Source organism: Stenella coeruleoalba (genome assembly GCF_951394435.1).
Source record: "Stenella coeruleoalba genome assembly, chromosome: 3".
Taxonomy (NCBI): domain Eukaryota; kingdom Metazoa; phylum Chordata; class Mammalia; order Artiodactyla; family Delphinidae; genus Stenella; species Stenella coeruleoalba.
Window position 1 is genome coordinate 157,219,331 of NC_137148.1, and position 17,369 is coordinate 157,236,699.

General features: G+C 53.3%; 1 protein-coding gene across 1 annotated transcript in view; it reads left to right on the forward strand.

Annotated features, from left to right (window-relative positions):
- ADAMTS2 (ADAM metallopeptidase with thrombospondin type 1 motif 2) overlaps window positions 1-15,193 on the forward strand; it is a 247,436-nt gene extending 232,243 nt beyond the window's left edge. The window contains exons 17-22 of the mRNA XM_079916090.1: window positions 721-880; window positions 2,780-2,912; window positions 3,721-3,928; window positions 5,386-5,515; window positions 6,430-6,519; window positions 12,468-15,193. Of these exons, the coding sequence (XP_079772216.1) occupies window positions 721-880; window positions 2,780-2,912; window positions 3,721-3,928; window positions 5,386-5,515; window positions 6,430-6,519; window positions 12,468-12,925 (1,179 nt within the window). The 3' untranslated portion in view covers window positions 12,926-15,193. The remainder of the gene's footprint in view (window positions 1-720; window positions 881-2,779; window positions 2,913-3,720; window positions 3,929-5,385; window positions 5,516-6,429; window positions 6,520-12,467) is intronic.
- Window positions 15,194-17,369: the final 2,176 nt, after the last annotated feature.

Below are 17,369 nucleotides of genomic sequence, written 5' to 3' on the forward strand. Positions count from 1 at the left end.
AGCCTGTGCTCCGCAATGAGAGAGGCCACAACAGTGAGAGGCCCGCATACCGCAAAAAAGAAAAGAAACCCAAAAAAACGTAATATCTGCGAAGCGCAGTAAAACAAAGCGCCGTAAAGCAAGGTCTGCCTGTACTTGCAGTGGAGCAGGGGAAAATGTGAGGAGGCGGAAACAGGCAAGGCTCTGCTTCTTGTTTCAGCTGCTACTGCAAACAAGCGTCTTTTTCACACTCTATTTACTGCCATGTTGTCCGCATTTTTGTGCTTTTGGGGGATGATTTCATTGTTTAAAATGGCCCCAAGCATGGGTCTGGTGTTCCTCTGATCAGGAAGCTGCAGGTTTACCCTAAGGAGAGAGCGCATGTGTTAGATGAGCTGCGTCCAGGCACAAGTAACCAGGTGCTGGCCGTGAGTTCAGTGTTAATGAATCAATGGCATGTACTAATTAAGGTGTCTTTAAACAGAAACGCACATAGAATAAGCTTATGCATTGACTGTTAATGAAACTGTCACGACCAGAGGTTCGCAGGCCCTGATGCCATGTTCCCCTGCGAGCAGCGGTTCAGTACTGGCAGATTCGGTGTTTGCCGGGACTTTCTAGAACCTGAGTACCGTGACTAATGAGACTTGGCCGCGCATGTTCCTCGGGCTGACTTTCCTAACCTGGTCGCCGAGGGAGGGTGGTGGTGGGCAGACACATTCACGTTCGTCTCCGGGGCAGGTCATCCCGCAGGGGGACGCCCGCATCTCGCTGACCTACAAATACATGATCCATGAGGACTCGCTCAATGTGGACGGCAACAATGTCCTGGAGGACAATTCCGTGGGCTACGAGTGGGCCCTGAAGAAGTGGTCTCCCTGCTCCAAGCCCTGCGGTGGAGGTGAGGGGCCTTCTCAGAGTTGGGGCCCCAGAGGAGGTCGGGGCCGAGCGGGAGGGGTCTCCTGGATGAGGAGCTTCCTAAGTCCATGGTCCCTGCTGACCGCCTGGCATGAGGGATGTGCCAGGTATGAGAACACTAGACCCAAACCAGTGACCTTTGCCTGGGTGACAAGGGCCTAGCCCCACTAGGGAGGTGCCAGAGGGTGGGCAGGAAGAGCAGGTGCTCAGGGCAGCCAGGGGGCATGTGTGGGGCTTGGATGACACCAGCACCCACCTGCATGGTGTGAGAGGGAGGTTCGGCCTGGCGGGAGGTTGCTGTGAGGGTGTGGCTTGGATGGATTACTGTGACACCACGAGGCAGGTCACAGGAAAGGCTCAGGCCATGCTGGAGACCAATGAAGAGGCCCCCTCTACAGAGATCCCTCCTAAGATCCCTCCTTTCCGAATGCAGAAAGGCCTTGCCTCCCTGGGGCAGGGCTGGGTGCAGAGAGGTCCCACCTGCTTTGGACCTCAAAGAGTCCACAGTTGGGTGGAACATAACAGACAGACAGGAAGTTCTGATCTGCTCAGTGTAGTCACTGCTCCTATGGGGCTGGAGGAGATAAAAGGCAGGAGAAGAGAGCTCAGCCTACAAGAGCAGGTGGCCAGGACAGAACTCCTTCAGGTGCCATGAAGTGTCCCACACCTAGACAACAGAGGGAGTTTGCCCAGTGGGCGGGGCACCCACTGCCAGGCCCAGGCAGATGGAGGGCTCATCTTCCAGTGCTCCTGCCTGGGCGGATGGCACCCCAGGCTTCCACTGAGCCTCCCGGCCCCCTGGATTTTATCAGCACATCCTGTTGAGTCTCCCTCCTGTGTATCTCTTGGACGCATCTGCTGTTACCATCTTCCCAGTCCTGGCACCATCCTCGCTACCCAGCTGGCCCCGTGTGTCCACTCTTGCCCTCAGAGTGACCTATTAAAGGGGCAGATCAGACCATACCCCTTTCTGTGATCACAGTTTTCAGCAGCTCCTTCTGCTCTTGGGATAAAAAACAAAATTCTCCTCATGGCCTCCAAGGTACAAGCAACTTGCTGACTTCTCCCACTGCCGTTGGCACCCCCAACCCTTGCTCACTCAGCCCTGTCCACACTGGCCTTAAGTGCTTTTCCTGGACACGCCGTGCTCCTGCCTCAGGGCCTCTGCATAGGCCATCTCCTCCCCGGGGAGCCCCTTCCACCGCTTTCCCACTAAATCAGCACACCTCCATCCTCTGTTTCCCGGGACACACCCAGATGCCCAGGCTAGATCAGGCTGCCCAGTCATATTCTCTCATGTCTAACCCACTAGGCTGAGGTTTTGAGACTTGGCACTGTTGACATTCTGGAGTCTATCATTTTCCATTGTGGGGGGTAGTCCCGTGCATTGTAGGATGCTGAGCAACATCCCCAGCCTCTACCTGTTAGATGTCGGTGGCCTCTCCTCCCCCAGTTGTGACAACTAAGTGTCCCAGACATCGCCAGATGTCCCCGGGGCAAAATCTCCACCAGCTGAGAACTGCTACACTAGACTGGCTGGAGGAGCCTGGCAGGCTGTATTCCATGTTTAGCCAGGTCCTCAGAGCACATTAATTCAAGGTGGAGTAAATGACTAAACAATGGGAGAGGAAATAGAACCTTCCCTCCTGCCCCAGGAAGCCAGCCAAAGGGCAGGAGAGAAGGGGGCTACTCTCCCTGGCCTGTCACCCTCACTTGGCCTGGGATGCTGGGTAGACACCAGGCTAGATGTGTCCCTGCTCGACCCCCCAACCCCATTAGCAGGGCGGGGAGAACGGGGCTACGTGACCTGAGGAGCCACCCCTCCACGCCTGCTGGAGGGCCCATACTGTCCCACTGAGCCCCCTCGAGCTCTCGTCTTCAGGGTCCCAGTTCACCAAGTATGGCTGCCGCCGGAGGCTGGACCACAAGATGGTGCACCGAGGCTTCTGCGACTCCCTCTCGAAGCCTAAAGCCATCCGCCGGGCTTGCAACCCACAGGAGTGCTCCCAGCCCGTGTGAGTGCCAGGACTCCCCGGCCCCCAGCCCCACTAGAGGAGGGGAGGGAGAGCCCTGGGGCTCCTGTGAAGGGTGGTGCAGGATCGGGTTCCCTGGATGCTCTGAGCCTCACGTGCCCTGAGACGTTTGACAGATTCTTCCTCACTCACCACGTTCTATGGAGTCTAAGATGTTGCAGGCTGTGCAGTGCCCCCCTGCTTCAGACCTGCTAGACGGAAACAATAATGTGCATCTTAGAAATGACAACAAGTGGTAATGCTCAGATGGGGAAACTGAGGCTCCGAGGGTGCAGGGCTTGCTTCTGGTCCGGTGGTAGATGTTTCCCAAGCAGCTCATTCCAGAGGCTGAGGCCTTGGAATGGCCACAGCCATGACCCTTTGGCTCCGGGGTTTGACAGGGCTGCATTTCTGGGCCCAGGTTCCTTTTTCAGGACCCTGAGTGGGGAAGATGGTGGGTAAAAGGCAGGTGGGGGCCGTTCGGGGACAGGTGCTGAGTGTGTCCATGCTGCTGCCCGGAAGGGTTGGTGATGTCAGCGGAAGCTGAGGCCAGAGGGCAGAGCCAGGAGCCTAAGAGGAGACAGAGGCCGGCTGTCCATGGCCACATCCCAATCAGGATCTCCCAGCCGTGGGCATGCTTGGGGTTCATCGTCGGCAGGCCCTCAGGCGGGGGCCCAGCTAGCCTCCAGGGCACCTTCCTGACAGTAGGTAAAGATGCGCCTGGAGGAGCAGGCTGCCTTGCTTCTGTCCACCAGGGCCTCAGCCAGGGTGATTCTCCAGGGGCTGACCGTGTGCTGCTCTGCCCTGACAGGTGGGTCACGGGCGAGTGGGAGGCATGCAGTCAGAGCTGTGGGCGGACGGGCATGCAGGTTCGCTCTGTGCGCTGCGTTCAGCCCCTGCACAACAACACCACCCGCTCCGTGCACACCAAGCACTGCAATGACGCCCGACCCGAGGGCCGCCGGGCCTGCAACCGTGAGCTCTGTCCCGGTCGGTGGCGGGCCGGACCCTGGTCCCAGGTAAGCAGTGCCCCGGCCCTGTGTCCTCAGCCCCCAAACCAAGCTTGGGTGGGACTGAAGTGGCCAGGGCGTTGCACCTGGGCCTGGATGCAGTTCTTGCCCTGGGCCACATCCCGTAGGTCTCAGGGCACCCGTGGTTCCACATGGCTATGGGAAACTCAGTGGAATGTGTATCTTCACTCTGCAGGGTAGAGGCTCCCATGCTCCTGGGGACAGGACCCCCAGGAGACTGGGGACAGCCTGGGCTCCAGGAAACAAAGGGAAGCCTGGGCTTTTGTCTCTGGGGGCCAGAGGTGTGGCTAGAAGGCCGGTCAGACTTGCAGGAGGAAACACGGGCAAGGGAGGACTTAGACTTGGACTGGAAAGGATAGTCTCGGGCTGCAGGAGCCGTTCTGGGGTCAGGGCTGAGCTGATGTGAGCACTGACATCCAGCCCCCGGGCCTGGTGGGTCAGGAGTTGCCAGGACCAACCTTGGGCTCAAAGATTTGCTCAGAAGTTGCTGTAGTCATGGTTAGGCTTTATTACAATGAAAGCACACAGCGTAGAATCAGCACAGGGAAAAAGTGTTTCGGTGAAGTCTGGAGGAAACCAGGCACAAACATCTAGGTGCCCAGGATGTTCACTGGGGATCAGTCACATAGGCATCAGGTGCCTGCGTGACTGACATCAGTTACTGAAGCCCCAGACCCCAGAGCGAAAGCGGATGCTCACCGTAAATCATCTTGTTGGTGTAAACCAACCGAACAAATTGGTGCAGCCTGATCAGAGGCCTCAGGCATGCAAAAACGCTCTTACCAGACAGACCATTCCATGAACTTGGTTCCCAGGAGTTGCCCAAGGGCCAGCCCTGAAAATAGGCCTTTCTTGGGACTGGGCAGGTTTGAGCAACCCCGTCTGCTGAGTCAACCCTTTGTCACACACAAGGCGAACACTTGAGAATCATCCTTTAGCAGGGCTGGGTTGAGTTGTGAGCAGAGCCACGAGTCTGGGCATGACTGCTCATTCGGGTCCCTCCCAATGTGGTGAGGCCAAGGGGGCCCGAGACTGGAGGGGACAGTGAGGGTGCTGGTGGTGTAGAACCTTGTGTCCAGAGGGAGGGAGGGTCCTCTGCCGAAGCCTCCTGGACCCAGGCAGAGCTTTCCCAGTGGCCCCCAGTGCATAGCAGTTCTTCTGGGCCTTGGGCCTCCTCTAGCCAGAGGAGGGAGGTGCTCGCTGAGAAGCCAGAAGTGCCAGGCCCTATCTGGCCCTGCATATTTGTTCTCTCTAACTCACTCTAGAGCCCAGGAGATTGAAGCAGCTGCCCGGGGCTAGGGCTAGGCAGGGCAGGCCTCTAGCTCACCTTCTACCCTTTGTGCCTCCCCACCTTCCGCGTATTGTGGGGTCACCCGCTTGGGGAGCCCTTTCAGACCCAGCCTAGCATGGGAAGCGGGCCCTGACTGGTAACGCTCTGCCTGCAGTGTTCGGTAACCTGTGGCAACGGCACCCAGGAACGGCCGGTGCTCTGCCGAACCATGGACGACAGCTTCGGTGTCTGCCGGGAGGAGCGGCCTGAGACGGCCAGGATCTGCAGGCTTGGCCCCTGTCCCCGTAAGCCTTCTGCATGCAGCAAGCCCAGGGGAGGGCGGCGGTCCAGGCAAATGCGGCTCTTCCCACAACTGGTCGAACTCAGCATCTGTGAACTTGAAGGAGAAGCTAAGCCCGCCCAGGCCTAGGCTGGGACCTTTCTCTGGCAGGAAATGGAAGGAACTGGCATTTGCCATGCTCATCTCCAGGCCAGGCCCTAGTGAAGGATGGCGTGGACTCAGTCCATCCCTGCCTTCCTGACACTCCCTTTTGGTCTGGGAGACAGAAACCGGATTCACAGTGACTGCACATCGGGGCTCAGCCCATGCCCATGCGAGTAGGGGGTGCCTGTATGAGTAGGGGGCGCCTGTCGCCCTTCAAGGAGAGCAACCAGAATGCTGGCTGCATGTAGATGCCTGGCCAAGTGCTGGACACACGTCAGCTCTTTCGGTCCCCACAACCGTTGAAGACGTAGATCCAGTCATGAGTCCCTTCTGCGGAGCAGGGAGCTCGGGGGGTCAGGTGTGCCTCCCCCAGGTGAGGAGAGGGTAGATCCAGGATTCACTTGTTCCCTGCACTTCCAGAGCCAGCACTCAGGGCACTGCTCAGCCCAGAGCAGGGCACGGTGGGGACTTGGAGGGCAGTACAGACATAAGGAGGTGCTGGTAGGGCCTGCGTGTGGGGATAGTAGCTGAAGCTACTCTGTGTAGCTGAGACCCGGATGCCTGGTGTGGGAGAGGCAGGACTGGGCCTGGACAGGGTGCTTGGGGCCCATCTGTGCCAAGGGAGGCCTTGCAGGCCACACTGGGGAGTTGGGGCCCTCCTGTCACCCCCTCCCTGGGATGCCAGAATCCAGGGGGCCCTTCTGCCTGGGGTAGGTGGGTTGGGTGCCCAGACCTGGTGCCCCAGCAGCCAAGACTCCTTTCTTTTCCCTCTAGGAAACGTCTCCGATCCCTCCAAGAAGAGCTACGTAGTTCAATGGCTGTCCCGACCAGACCCCAACTCACCAGTCCAGAAGACCTCGTCAAGTAACCGGCCCGTTTATAACTCTGTCTCTGCCCTCCAGTGCATGCCCTGCGCCTTGTGGAGCTTGCCGTGGGCTCCCCTCCTCTCTTTCTATGGAAAACTGCCCTGACTCTTCCTGAGCGCTCTCTTGGTTGAATCTGTTTTCTCCGGGCCTCTGTGCTCGGCTGTCCCCTTTGGAGCCGCCTGGCCGGGAGGGCCAGTCTCGCAGCGGCACGGCCCGGGGCACCGGCCTCTTGTGGGGGTGCCAGGACCTCGCGGTGATGGCTTTTAAAGGGGCAAAGATCTGTCGCGGTGCTGGAGGGGCCAGAGGCCAAAGTTTGAATGTGACCACTTGGTGACCGCCTTGCGGGGCCACATCCCTCCAGGCTGGAGCTGCGGGTCGGAAATCGAGGCGGAGCCCGCCCGTTCTCTTTCAAACGCCGCTTACCAGCGAGGCAAGGCCAGAGGGGTCTCACGGGTGTGCAGTTTTGTTTCGCCATCCTGGGCGCCCGGCCCGTTTCCGGCAGTGTGTCGGCGGCTCCCTGGCCACCTCTGCTGTTGCTGCTGCTGCTGACCCTGTGCTGTGTGTCCTCCTGACTCGTGTGACTGTGGCCTGCTTCCTGTGGCCTTTGTGTCCAGCTCACACAACCCTTGGCCCCCGTACCCTGTCCCCTTGGGGGTTCAGGTCAAGCAGAGGAGGCAGGGGACGTGTCCCCGCAGTGGGACATCAGGACACACCACCACTTGCATTTTCTGTCCATTCGCTCCAATGGCCTTTCTCATCGTGCACACACGACCCTGTGCACGGGCGCGAGAGAGTGAGAGTGAAAGGCTGTCTCATGTGGATGCGGCCACCTACCCATGTGAACAACTACAGAATTACCTCAATTTTTATCGCTTTTTTGCTTAGATAAAACTATGTAGAAGATGCCTTAAAGTTGAAAGGTAACAGAATTGGCTGCTAGCAACCCAGGCAGGAGGCAGGCAGTGCAATCTAGAGGGAGGTGGCCCGCTCATCCACCTTTGGTCAAGGGTAAGGCTTCCCAGTCCAGTCTGTACAGGGCCCCAGGCACAGGCTCACCTCTGTGGAAAGGAGACCCGCTCCATGGCCTGAGCGGCCCTTCGGCACTGACTGTTGTTGGAGCCCCGGGCACTCTGCTGCCGGCGCTGCCTTACACCAGAGGGCGACTGGCCTGGCCCTGGGCGTGACCAGTGTAGCACTCCCGCCGGTCACCCCTCACTCTCCCCAGCCCCGTCCCCTGTTCATAGCATCCCCGCTGGACAGCTCCCAGCCCTCCCCTGGCACTAGTTACTGTTATGTAAATACTCGGTGTAACCCATACTAATTCTCATGACTGTTAACTTCCAACTTTGACTTAGGCAATGCGAGTGACATGAGTGACTCTGGGAAGGTGCAATACGGAATATGCACTTTGGTTTATCAGGGATATTTTATTAGTGTTTTGTATGTATTCAATGACGTATTATATAGGTTCCATTGTCGTTGCTTTTCTGGTTTTTTTATGAGACAACGTTAGTGTGTGCCAAAGTGACTGTGAAAATGACCTTTTACTCTTACTAACAGTGGAAAGACTTCCTGTCATGCATCCCACAAATAAACTCAATAAAAGTTCAGTGAAACTGGGTGCTTGGGTCTGGCACGCTGCTGCCTCCTTCTCTTCATCTCTGTGACCAACGGTGCTGCAGGGCTGCAGGTGCCGTTCTGGTCCATTACTTCCTTGGTTTCTGATTCCAGTGACTTTTCTGTCCCCCTTACCCTGCCCAACGTAGATACTGAGGGCCCCTCCCCCACTGAGGCATGTGCCCCCTCCTCAGGCATTTTTCAAAATGTGACAGCAGCTCGTGCAGACACCCCACCGGCATTCTGAGTTTTGAATCCTTAGTGCTAAACAAGCACCTTGCAGGAACACCTTGGCTGTCTCCTTGTGGATAAGTTCTCACGGTTGGGAAAAGGGCCCCATGTGAGCTTCTCCCCATCTTTGGGATCCCAGCCCATGGAGTGGGAATATGGGGTTAGTAGCTGAGACAGTGTCCAGGTCACCATGCCCTGAGCCACCATCAGGCCACTACCCTGGCTCCGGGCACAGCTGTCAGCCTTGGGTTACCTGTTCAGGGAGGGAACAAGTCTGTCTTAGGAGAGTCTTAGGAGAGTCTGGGTTGGGAGAAGGGCAAGGCAGCCGAAGGTCTGAGCGCCTGGCCTGTGACATTTACACACGGGTGTGCTCAGCTGTGCCTGCCTTGTCTCCCAAGGCCTAACCTCAGGAGCCACAGGGCCTGTGTGTCCACTCCCCTTGCTGACAAGAACCACACAGCAGGTCAGGGTCCAACCAGGGACCTCCTAATCTGGGGCCTGGGCCATGTCCTGCCAGGGGGCATCTCTCCCTCCCTTTCCCATGAAGGGGTCCTGTTCCAGGGAGGAGGGAGGCCATGAGAAAGGACAACCACCCAGCGCCATGGAGATGGGCATCAGGACACAGGGCCGGGTTCCAGATGCCAGCCTTCGGGTGGGGTCACAGTAGCTGTGGCTGGGGTCAGCCTGCCCAGAGCTCTGATCATTGAAAGACTCCCAACTCAAGAGACGGGAGACCAAGACAACTGTGTCTGATGAACTGCGTCCACTAAGTCTCCTTGCCCAAACAGATCAGGAGAAATACCTGCTGAGGGAACCTTGCCTAGAGCTGTGGGCAGACCACCAACAGGGCTGCTCCGATAAAACTTTGATTACAAAACCAGGTGGAGGGACCGACTTGGCCCACAAGAGTGGTTGGCAGACCCTTACCCTAGACTGATGTGACACCCGCTTCTCGGATCCCAGCCTGGTGAAAGACAAGTGAGGGAGATGCTTGTTATTTGTGTGAAGGAAGAGACACAGGTGACAGGAGAGGGTGTCTGTGTGGCAGGGGTGACCCCAGTCCCAGCAGCACGGCTAGGCCTGGCTGCATCCTTGTTGAGGCCTATGCCTCTGGCCTCCCCGCCCCAGCTGATGGCCAAAGCCTGGGGGAGATGCTGCACCTAGTATTACCAAAGCCCCCTTGTATCTCCTTGAGGGCTGTCATGGTGGTTTCCACACGCTTACCCCAGTGACTGCCAGGGAGCGGGGAGGGACCAGGAGGGGAGAAGGGAGCTGGGGCTCTGAGCATGACCCGCCCAGCTTCAAACAGGACTGTTCTGGTTTCATCTGTCTCAGATATTGGATATCTGTGTAAAATTTTATCCAAGGTTTTAAACCCTGAAAGCCACATCTCAGCATCTTTTAGTCTGATTTCTGGAATCGACCCTCAGCACAAGGCCATCTGCCTTTCCCCTCCACATGTGGGCCTATTTCTCCATCTCAAGGTTAGGAAGACCAGGGCTTTTCCTAAACAGCCTATCTGTCCTTATCTCTTCATACCCTGGGTCCTGCACCTAGTCATGTTTCCTCCTTATTTTGGCTCAGAGTCCAGGTTGGGTCCCTCTCTAATGATACGTGCCTCTGTGTATTCTTCCCTGTAGCACTGACATTCTAAAATCCATGATTTCCTTGTTTTGGACTTGCTCAATTATTCACATTGGTCTTTTTCACCTTTATGCATTCTTCAATTCACTGTTCTAGGCTCTGGTATAAAGGTGCATCCAGATACAGCTCGGGGCTCTGCCTTTTGGAGCTTCAAGATAATGAAAAAGTCAGGCATTAGTTACCTTATCCAACAACTAAATGTGGACTTGGTAGCTGGGATGGAATGCTGGGAAAGGGAGACCCATGGCACCATAAGACCACATACTGGGGGATTTAACCTGCAAGGGAAGTCAAGGGATGCTTGCCTGAGGAAGATGTGTTTCAGCTGAGCCTCGGGGATAAGAGGAAGAGGGGAGGCACAGTATGTGCAAAGGCCCTGTGGCCACAGAGAGCACACTGCAGAGCAAGGCAATCAAGGCCTGAATGAGACTGGAGAGGTGAAGGGGACGGGTCCTCGCCCTGAAAACAATGGAGGAGCAATACAAGGGCTTCAGTCTGGACGGTGACAAGGTCACATCTCCGGCTGAAGAACATCATTCTGCTTGCAGCAGGATAGCTAGATAAGAAGGAGGAAGAATGGAGACAGGCAGGCAGAAAGGAAGCTCTTACCACGTTGCAGCCAAGAGGCAAGGTAGCTTGGCACTGTGGAGGCAGGAGAGAGGGGAGCGTGGACACATCTGAGAGCATCAGGGGAAATACTGACAGACCTGGAGATGACCGCACAGGGGATGCCCGGGGTCTGGCTTGTGCACATGAAGGGCCATTCTCTGAGATGGGTGGTGCCAGTGAAGGCCATGGGCTTGGGCCAGACATGTGGAATCCACTTTTGGGACCACAGGAGTTGAGGGGTATCTAGTAGCCTGTTGTGTCCAAGTGTTTGAAGTTCCAGGAGTTTGAGGTTGGTGTCCAACTAAGTAGGTTGCCAGCCTGTAAGGGAAAATTATAAGCTGGAGCAATGGCCATGCAGAGGGCAGATGTCAGAACCACGGGCCCTGAATGGGAGAGGGCCTGCCTGTCTGTTATTGTGAGAACTTTCAGTGAGCTAGCATAGCTTCACATGCAGATGTAGAACGTGCCCTGCGTTAATGCACAGAGTAACCATGTCAGATGTGGTCCCCATCAGTGGCTGCCCCTTCCCTCCCTCCTTCCTTCCCACCTCCCCTCTTTCCTTCCTTTAAATAGGAGATGAGTTCACCTGGGAGACTGAGGGGAAAGGAGGGCACAGCAGAGGTTTATGTGGGAAAAGTTTGAAATGCCCATTATGAAGAATAGAGAGTGACTGAGCAGGGCACATAGTTGGAGGGTTGGGCCCATTGAAGTCAGTGATCAGGAATTTATAATGGACCAAATATCCCCTGTTATACTGTTAAATGACTTATTCTTTTATGTTGAATGAATTTTTGTAAATCATCTCAATTTTTGTGTTGTGTGTGAAATTAGGTGTTAAGGGAAAGGGAAGGGGGTAAAAATTCAGGAAGAAGACAGAGAGTGAGAACAAGAGGAGTTGGATGGGTCATATTAATACAGCTGCAGCCAGGGTTGGAGCCAGGCCAGGGAGAAGACAGCCATGAGGAAAGAGGGAAAGAGAGAGACAACTATGGCCTCTGCAGAGAGTCAGGGCTCTCCATACAAGACAGACCGTGGATGACCAGATCTTGGGTGGGAAAGAAAGGGGAGGATGTGCTGGGCAGAAGAATTAGTCTATGTGAAGGCATCAAGCTCTGGAGCACTTTGGAAAATGGCCAGAAGCTCAATGTGGCAGGGCCACGTGGTGGATGAAGCAGTGGCAGGACATAAGGCTCTCAAGTAAGTTGAGGCAAGTGGAAGAAATCCCAGATAAGTCTGCATGATTTTTAATTTCTATTTAGTCCCTTTTCAGAAACAAAGATCATCTGGAGAGTCTGGGTGAGGATGGGAACAAAATGTGGAGGAGTATGGTGAGGCCACAGCCAAGGCTCTGGGATGCGCTCTTTTGGGTGTTAGGAATTGGTTCTTTTAGGTTTAATTTTGTTAGAGTTACTGCTTAAAGATTACTGTAGAGTCAAACTGTGCCAAAGAATGTCATTGGGGTTACCACTGGGCTATCAAATGTGAACATCTGATAAAGTCCCATTCTTTAAGATGAGCTTGGAATCACTCCCTGAGAATAGACAGGCCTCATTTCTGCCTCAGACTTTGAGAGATACTGAAAAACTTGCACTCAGTCAGGGCCTGCTTGGAGGAGGGGAGCATTGCTCACAGCTTGTGTGGCAGCACTCAAGGGTGGGGTCCCCGGATCCACTCTGCCCAAAGGCTGCCCGATATCAAAACCACACAGGCTTTCTGTGTGAGCTCGCTTGCCTCTGTGCTGTCTCTGGGCTCTTTCAAATGCCTCCTCCAGAAAACTGCTTCCTGTGGGGGAACAAGGTCCCCCTTACCTGTCCTTTTGTTATTTGTCCCACTTTTCTCTTTCAGAGGGCCGCTGCCAAGGTGACAAGTCAATGTTCTGTAGGATGGAAGTCTTGTCTCGCTATTGCTCCATCCCAGGCTACAATAAGCTGTGCTGCAAATCCTGTAACCTGCAAGACAACCTCACCAATGTGGACGACAGGGCAGAACCACCCTCTGGGAAGCACAATGACATTGAAGAGCTCATGCCCACCCTCCCAGTGCCCACTCTAGTCATGGAGGTGCAGCCTCCGCCAGGCACACCCCTGGAGGTGCCTCTCAATACTTCCAGCACCAGTGCCACCGAGGACCATCCGGAAACCAACGCTGTGGATGTGCCCTACAAAATCCAGGGCCTGGAGGATGAAGTCCAGCCACCCAACCTAATCCCTCGACGACCGAGCCCATACGAAAAGACCAGGAACCAAAGAATCCAAGAGCTCATTGATGAGATGAGGAAGAAAGAGATGCTCGGAAAGTTCTAATAAAATGGAAAGATAGCATCAATAGCATTTTTTTTTTTCTTGCTTATAGAGATATTCCATGGGATGGCAACTCCTGTGTTGTGGAGATGAAGTCAGATTCCTGATTCCAAAAGATTTGGGGAAAACAAAGAGGGAGAATAATGTAAAAAGAAAAATATATATATATATATATATATGTCCTGTACTGAGGTGGAGTGTGGGTTGGAGAGGAATATAGAGGTTCTACAACCCCCATTGATGAGGGAAGGCAGGAGGGATAACTCGGAGAGAGAAAACGTTTGCCCCAAGTTTCTGAGCAAGTGATTGGGAATCTTCTTTTCCTTGTGGTGACCACCTTGCTGGAGACACAGGACATTTCCTGCCAATCTGCAGACTGAGACACAAGCCCCATGGGACTCTTGGGAGAAACGATGATTTATTTACTAAGTGACCAGTCACTAAGATGAGTGCGGTGAAGTGGAGGCCATGAACTCCAGTCTTCGAGGTGGTGAGGCAGGTGATGAAGATGAGTGTGGTGGCCAGCTGGCACTCCCAGGCTCTCCCAGGCCTCTTTTATCTTCACTAACCCCGGCCTTGCTTGTCGCCTCTGGCCAGCCTGGCCTCAGACCCGGGGCTCCCCAGAGAGGCTCTCCCCTTCCCCAAGTGCACTGGAAGGATGAGGGAGGCATGCACTCTGCTGGAAAGTCCAGTGAGTGGGCAAGGCTCACTTTTTTGTGTGTGTGAACATGCAGCTTAAACTTCCCAAAATTACAAGACCCAAGCACATTAGCTCCTTAGCTGGGCCTAGCCTGCCATGTAATTCTTAAGCTTTTCATGTCCAGGAAAGTTCTAAAGCCTTTGTATTCTCACCAGTCATAGATCTTAGAGAACTCTTTCTTATTTCATTCCCCATTCTGTGGATGAGAATACTGGGCTCACGATAGGTGCTAAAACCCTTTATCGGAACCTGTGCATGTGTGTGTGTGTGAACCTCTGCAAGAGGTCCAAGGGACAGAGTAAGGGGGTAAGAAACAGTGAAGGGACATCTGGGATGATGCTTAACCTTCCAAATGGTTGAAAACTAGCCTCCCCATCTCCCCAGCATAGCCTACCTCTCTCCCCTCTGCCACCATGTTCCACACTTGCTCATACATGTCCCAGTGTCTCCAAGGAGCTTGCTGGCTCCTAAGAACCAAACTGGAGAAACCTTTCTGAATTCTCTCATAGTATCACTTCTTTAACAAGATGTAGTGTGAAGCACTTCCGCACCCTCGTCTCTTTATCATTAGGAAATGTATCCACGGCTTTCCCTCGTTGGTTGAACCCATGACAGCTGGTGCTACTCACGGGCTGAAGGGCTGGGCAGTGCTTGCTTGGGTCCATCCTAGAATGTCGAGGAAGCTCCGGACTAACCCTAGCCAGAGTATTACTCAGTTTACCCAGCTTGGGGGCCACAGAATGGGAACACTCCCTTCTCAGATCACAGCAGAGCAGGGCTGTGTGTCTTGGGGGCTGGAAGACTTTGGGGGGGGGCCCAGGTGGGACACACCCAGGGGGATCTCTCTTCTGCTGCAGGAAGAAAGATGCCCTCTGGGAACTGTAGGCCAAGTGGGCACGGCCCCATATGCCATACTCAGTGCCTTGGGCCATATATCCACAAAGTTCTCTAGACTAGATGGTCCTCAGAAGTCTCTCTGTGTATGAAGGCAGTGTTCACCCGCTCTGAGACACTGCAAATTTCCACTGAGCTTGAGACAGGTGGAGAGCTGGCTTAGCAACAGTCCGGAGCTTCCAGAGCTGGCTGAGAGGCTTCTGCAGCCTGGGGAAGGCAGAGGATGTCTTTGAGCCAAGGTTTCCCAACACCAGGTTGAGACTCAGAGGTCCTCTTTGTCCACTGCTCTGCAAAGTCAGCTGAGGGGCCCAAGAGTCACTTCATGTTCGTGGGAAGACTAGTGCTGGAGTTTTGGGACCTGGCTCTCTGATCTACTCCTTTTGGAAAACCCATGGAATTTCACATATAAGCCTTTCATGTGTACTATAAAGTTGTTTGTTTGTTTTTCTGGAGTATATTATAAATGGTGCTCAATAGCAAAGTCTTTATCAGATGAAGCATTACGACTATGTACTCCTGTCTGACAGGCAGCTGCCACATGGGTCATTTTGGTGCTGAACTCACATCACAACATTTTATCTTACTGATGATAGCAATCAGTACGTTTGTTTTTCTGTATAGTAAAATTTGGCTCCTTGGTTTTATAACTTATTAAAGTCAAAATGTCTGTGTTTTTGCACATCATGCCTGTGTTTGTTTGTTACCTTGACTACACTTGTCCCCCATTCCCAGCCTAAACTTGGGCAGACAGAAGGATATGCTTCCCTCACAAAGCCAAGAGATGTGGAGGGACACCAGTAGGCAGTGAGCCAAGGCTGCACAAGTCAGGATCCCATGAGGGGCGAGAGGTGCCCAGAAGGACCGACCTCTCTCCCAGCTCCCCGTGGAGTCAGTTCTCCAGGCAACACGACTTAGCCAAAGGCTCCCAAGTCAACCTTAGTTCAAGGAGGAGACACCTCCTCCTCCCTGACTGCAATCCCTTCTCTCTTATAATTAGGTTTCCAGAAAAAAAATACTAGATGTTGAGGTAAATTTTAAATTCAGAAAAACAGCAAATAACTTTTGAGTATGAAAATGGAACACACTTATACTAAAAGTTATTTTTTGTTTCTCTGAAACTCACATTTAACTGAGAATCTTGAAATTTTATTTGCTACATTTGGTAACCCTACTTACAATCAGTATTCTACTTTTAAAGACAGGTGCATGCTCTCTGGTCCTCTGATATTAGCAGGTATTGGGGAGGAGGGAGGTTGAAGGACAGAAGAGGTGATTTCTTCTGCTACCCTGACCAAGTAGGAATCAGGCAATGTCACAGTGCCGGGGAGAGGGAACAATCAGAAATCTTATTAGTTTGTACAGGGGTTATACGTGGCTTAGGAATACACAGTATTTCTCCTTGTTCTTTGCTATAATTTGTTTTGACTCCTTTTTTAAAAAATATTTATTTATTTATTTATTTATCTATCTTTGGCAGCGTTCGGTCTTCGTTGTTGCACAAGGGCTTTCTCTAGTTGCGGCGAGTGGGGGCTACACTTTGTTGTGGTGCACGGGCTTCTCATTGCGGTGGCTTCTCTTGTGGCAGAGCACAGCCTATAGGTGCACGGGCTCAGTAGTTGCAGCACGTGGGCTCAGTAGTTGCGGCTGTCAGGCTCTAGAGCACAGGCTCAGCAGTTGTGGCGCACGGGCTTAGTTGCCCCACAGCATGTGGGATCTTCCCGGATCAGGGCTCGAACCCATGTCCCCTGCATTGGCAGGCAGACTCTTAATCACTGCGCCACTAGGGAAACCCCTTGACTCTGTTTTTATAGTACAGTTAGTTATTTACAACGGGGAAGAGGAACTCGGAATGGGTATGTGTGAATGTGTGTGTTAGCAGTGGAGAGAAAGAGCCTTGGGTGAGCAGAAACTGGCTGGGACTAAATACCTGGCAAAGGTAACTCATAACTGGATAACCCAGCAAGGTTATTTTAGAAAACAGGCCCTGGGTTGTAGAGGAAGTGGTAAGGAAGGCCCAATCCATGCTTCCTGAAGAATGTTGATAAATGGTTAGGAGGAGCCAAATGATGCCATTACTGAGGATTTGGCCACCACTCCCTCCTCTGGGCACCGTCTGAGTCCCTGATTTGCATGCACAGAGCAGCCATGCCATGGTCATACCCAGGGGTTTATACTCCACTGTGAATTCTTAGCCCAGGGGAACACAGTACACTCCCGTTTAGAGGCTGTGTAGCCAATTCCCCCCGAACCTCATGACCCCACACTGTTGTTGCTTCATCTTTGGGGGCTCCCTCAGGGACTAACCTCAAATACACATAAAAGTTACACAAAGACAGTGTGTGAGTGCCCCACGGGGCACCGAAGCAACAAATGCCTTGGTTCAAATAAGATTCTTCTAGTTTCTTTAGGTGAACACTTAGATCACTGATTTTCCACCTTTCTTTTTTAAAACTCCATGCATTTATGGCTATAAATTTCCATCTATACAGCTGTAGCTGCACCCCACAAAATTTGGTATTTCATACATTTTTTGTCATTTCATTCCAACTAGTTTCTAGCTTCCATTGTGACTTCCTCTTTTACCTAAGAGTTATTAAGCATGTTGCTTAATTTCCAAACATTAGGGGGTATTCTGGTTATGGATTGTTACAGATTTCTAGCTTATTTTATTGTGGTCAGAAAACATTTTGGGGCATATTCCAACTCTTTGAAATTGGTTGAGGCTGGCTTCATGGCCCATGATGTGGTCAGTTTTTTTGTTGTTGTTTTGTTTTTATTGCACATGTGCTTGAAAGAATATGCAACTGGTAATTGTTTTTTATTTATTTATTTATTTAGGTTGCGGCACATGGG